The sequence below is a fragment of the Antrostomus carolinensis genome, unplaced genomic scaffold (genome assembly GCF_000700745.2).
Source record: "Antrostomus carolinensis isolate BGI_N321 unplaced genomic scaffold, ASM70074v2 scaffold697, whole genome shotgun sequence".
In the NCBI taxonomy this organism is placed as follows: Eukaryota; Metazoa; Chordata; class Aves; order Caprimulgiformes; family Caprimulgidae; genus Antrostomus; species Antrostomus carolinensis.
In genome coordinates, this window is record NW_010326484.1 from 43,343 (window position 1) to 47,680 (window position 4,338).

A 4,338-nucleotide genomic window follows, 5' to 3' on the forward strand; every position below is an offset into this window, starting at 1 on the left:
TTTATCAATAAGATCCAGTATGTTCACAGCCTGGAGGAACTGGAGCAACTTATCCCAATGGAGCACGTGCAGATTCCAGACTGTGTCTTACAGTGAGTATCAGAGAGACCCTGGGGCACACGTAGCTCTGAGGAGGCACAGGACAAAAATCCTGTGTAGCAGGATGATTTATTGAGTCAAAACCCATGTACTAGAAATGCAGAGCCTGGGGCAAACCTTATCTTACTCATATAGTGGTGCCAAGGAAGAGCCTGCACACTGTGATGGATCGTGGTTCCTGTCACCTTCAAAGCAAACATTGCATTTTACTAAAAGTGAACAATCCTGACTGGGTAACATTTAAAGAATTTTTCCTGTTTGTTGCAGATATGAAGAAGAGAGGATCAAGGCCAGCCAGAAAAGAAAGGGAAAATTAATTTCTGGGGGGGGGGGTGGTGGAGGGTGAGTTAATTTTCTTGGGGTGTTGTTGCTTTCTCTCATCATTATTTGCATTAAAACCAGTGAATTCTGTGTTCCTCCTGCCCTGATACCCCACACAGCCTACTCTGATTTTCTCAAAGGAAACAAAAGCTGCAGGAGGGAGGAGAAGCTTGATTAAAAGGTTATTTATTCATAGAACTGTTATGTATTCATAGAACACATGAACTGTCTATTTATTCATAGACTGATAACTGTCTTAACTGGGTTAAGAGGGACAGTGAACACATCCTGAACATGCACCATATGTGCCAGCAAAAGTCATTAGAAATTACTCTACCTATAAAAAAAGACACATTTTCCTCAAATGACCCTACAAACTGACCTTAAAGTGAGAGCCAGTGCTGATTTTAAGAGCCACTTCATTCTGGAGAGTGGCATAAAGAGGGCCATTAGTTTACAGCTTGTTTTGTTTCATTTTCCAGACGTGTTCACTGGTGATTTAGGTTACAAGTGTTGGTCATAAACTGTGATTACAATCCCCTGAGCTAAAAGGAAAAAGCAACCACGAGCAGAGGAAAAATCAGCTGGGTCAGCACAAGGGTGATGGGCTGTAATGCCACCTCCTCATGCTGGTGACCTGGATGGGAGATGCCAGTTTGGGAGGATTCAGTTCAGTGTTAGCTGCTAAAAAGCAAATCTCCCAGCCCAAATCATAGAGAATCACAGAGTGTCAGGGATTGGAAGGGACCTCAAAAGATCATCCAGTCCAACCCCCCTGCCAGAGCAGGATCCTAAATGAGATCACACAGGAAGGCATCCAGGCGGGTCTTGAATGTCTCCAGAGAAGGAGACTCCACACCCTCCCTGGGCAGCCTAGGGAGGTTAGTCAGGTACTTCCCTCTAAAGCCAACAGAGGTGTCCAGAGAACTTTGGGATTATCAAGGTTGCATCATATCAGGAGGACTAATAGTCATTTCTGAGCAGACCCACAACCTCTGTCTGAGGTCCATCTCTCTCTCTAGAAAAGCCTTAGATATTTTTTTGCACTGATTGCTGCTAGATGATTTCAAACATGATTTGTGTTTACAGGGCAGAAGAGAAACAAGACATGGCTGAGAAGGAAAGGTAACTACTCCTTTTTTTGTCTTTCACTTACAAAATACCTCAAACAGCCTTTGGTGAGGACAAACGGCCCTATTGCCTGGTAGCACCTCGTGGAGAGCCAGGCTTTGCACTCTCAGGAAATGTTTGGACCCAACAGGACATTTCTCAAGTGTTTGAGAAGTGACAAAGCCTCTCCTCTGACAGCTCCCTGTGCCATGGCTGTTGTGATGTTACTGACCTTCACCTATGCCAATGGATTCCTGACACTGCTTTGTACCTCTGCAAAGCCAGGGAACCCATTTGGTCATGGACCAGAGCCAGAAGCACCGAGGAACGTTCTCCTGACATTCAGTTGTAGCATTTGCATGGTGGTGCAATGCAGAGAGCCAAATTCTGCTGTCAGGCACATCCTGGGTGTGCGTAAAAGCAAGAGATGAGGCTGTAACATTAGATGGGAAAGAAAATTCTAGGGAGGTTTGGAAGACAGTGTCAAAATCCTGTGCCAGGATAATTTGGCCTGGTTTTGGCTCTGCTTCAGGGGGATATAACCTCTCAATTTTTTTATTCTATCTAACTAGCTACTGAGGGGGAACAGGGCATATTTCTGCTATTCTCTTCCCAGAGCAAAAGGAGCTTTGATCGAAATTCCCCAAATCTATTGGATGAGTCTGAATTGTTCCAAGAAACAAATGGGACCTCAGGGCCAAAAGAGAGAGGACGATTAGTTTGTGGTGGAGATTCACTTATTGTTTTGCTGCTTCTCTTCCAAGCAGGCCTGTGCCCCCAGGAGAGGATCAAGAAACCAGGTTTGATTCATACCTCACTCATCCATTTGTTGTCTCTCTGCTATGTGGTAGATTTCATTGTGTTTGGAATCCACACACAAGGAAAGCAAGACAGGGTCAGACCCAGGAGCTCTTTAGCCTGATGTTGCTCACCCAGAGGCATCAGCCACTTTGCAGCAGTGGGGTACAAAACCAAGAAGCTGATGACACCTTCACCCCACCACAGTGCAGCTGCAGTCACAACCACGACCACTCCAGCTTGTCCCAAAGCAGAGTGCAGTTGTGACTGCAGCTGCTATGGGAGCACTGGAGAAAAGCTGCCCCTCAGTGAATTTCCTGGCATTTGCCATGTGGTGAAGGTGTGCATGTGGGAAGCTGCTGCAGAGCTGCCTGCCTTTACCCTACAGTAATGTTTTCATGGTCCTGTACACTCAGGAAAAGTCCTTAGAGAAGAAAAAAAGCCCTTTAAAGCTATGAATGACATTATCTCTGGCCCTGATATGCTTTTGTAGAAGATTACACCCAATCATACTCATATTTTTTGACACAGTGAGAAAAAAAACCAACAAGACTTTTACTACAATTTGCTCTCTAAAAATAACTCAGTCTTTCTGTTTCTTCCCAGTATGTCATGAATCGAAGCAGAGTGGAATGAATGGAGCAGAAGAATGACGCAGCCTGGCAGTCACCCACGTAAATGACCTTTTGGTATAAGACCTTGCCGACATCTTATTCCGAGTTCTGTAAGAGCACGGAGCCTGCCTCCCCTGTCTCCAAGATGCAAAGTTCTTTAAATTTTTTGGAAACATTTTACTTAAAGAAAGAAAGAAAGAAAGAAAGAAAGAAAGAAAGAAAGAAAGAAAGAAAGAAAGAAAGAAAGAAAGAAAAAGAGAGAAAAAGAAAGAAAGATCACAAAACAAAGCAAGCCAAGAATAGCACTTTTCAGGACAAGTTCCAGTGTGTTTCAATAATGGTCTGTGGAGAGCTATTAAGTAGTACAAATAGATACCGTGTTTCCTCTTAGTAAGTTAAGAGCATCCTGTAGTCCATTAGTCACCAGCCCAGAAAGAGATATATTTTTTGTTTAAATTATAAACCCTTCTCCTAACTTGCTGCTGGCCAGCACTGAGATATTTTCCTTTAAACTGCACACCCAGTTTCCTTCCACACAGCCATGACAACAGCCATTGCCCCAGGAAATAACTAATAGAGGCAATGAAAAAAAAAGCGCATTTTTCATCCTTTCTATATCCAATATATGTTTCTTTCTGAAAATACCAAGTGCCCACCGGTCTAGGCACCTCCAGCCTTGACTGCTTCACTTAATTCATTGCCAGTTCCTCTTATTAACTCCCACCAAACCATTCCAATGAGTAAATGCCATGTTTTTTTCCAGATTTGTTCTCTCTCAGTTTATAAGGCACTCTGGTAACTTTCAAAGAGGGTCCCCTACGGCATGGCAGCCTCCACAGAACCTTCTGATGAGCATCTTCTCATATCAACGCACACACATGCCAAAAAAGTCTGGTTTTAAGAAGGAGCCTTACGGACAGGAAAGTTTTTTCACGCCTTGTCTTTGTATAGATTTCATGACACTGGACAATCATTCACTATTAATACCTCCTATTGTGGAGACAAGCTGCTAAATGTTGGAAATTCCCTATTTGCCATCCCTGGGTAATGAGGGCTTCATCTATAAACATACCTGCCTGGGAAAAACCCAGGTGGAGAATGCTGCAGCTGTGGAGGCAGGACACTGTATCTGGGGTCAGCTTCCCAGTTAGCCAAGAGATGCAGAGGTGATATTGAGATTCTTGAAATGTGTATTTTGGACTCCTGAGGATTCTGTGAGCAAAGGAGGGAAGAACATTTAAGAAACAACTATCTGGCTTAAAATAATTTGGAAACTCGATTTCACCAGAGCCAGCTTACGCAAACCATCTCAAATGCATCAGGTCAAAGCCCTTGCAGACAACTGCAGATGAAGAACTATCATCACTGAAAGAATATTTCAAGCCTGGCAAGCCCA

General features: G+C 43.7%; 1 protein-coding gene across 1 annotated transcript in view; it reads left to right on the forward strand.

Moving 5' to 3' along the window:
* ATCAY (ATCAY kinesin light chain interacting caytaxin) overlaps positions 1-2,330 on the forward strand; it is a gene marked incomplete at its 3' end in the record, with an annotated part of 11,742 nt that extends 9,412 nt beyond the window's left edge. The window contains exons 8-11 of the mRNA XM_010171574.1: positions 1-92; positions 367-400; positions 1,508-1,545; positions 2,295-2,330. The exon at positions 1-92 is cut by the window's left edge and continues 9 nt beyond it. Of these exons, the coding sequence (XP_010169876.1) occupies positions 1-92; positions 367-400; positions 1,508-1,545; positions 2,295-2,330 (200 nt within the window). The remainder of the gene's footprint in view (positions 93-366; positions 401-1,507; positions 1,546-2,294) is intronic.
* Between the last annotated feature and the right edge of the window lie 2,008 nt (positions 2,331-4,338).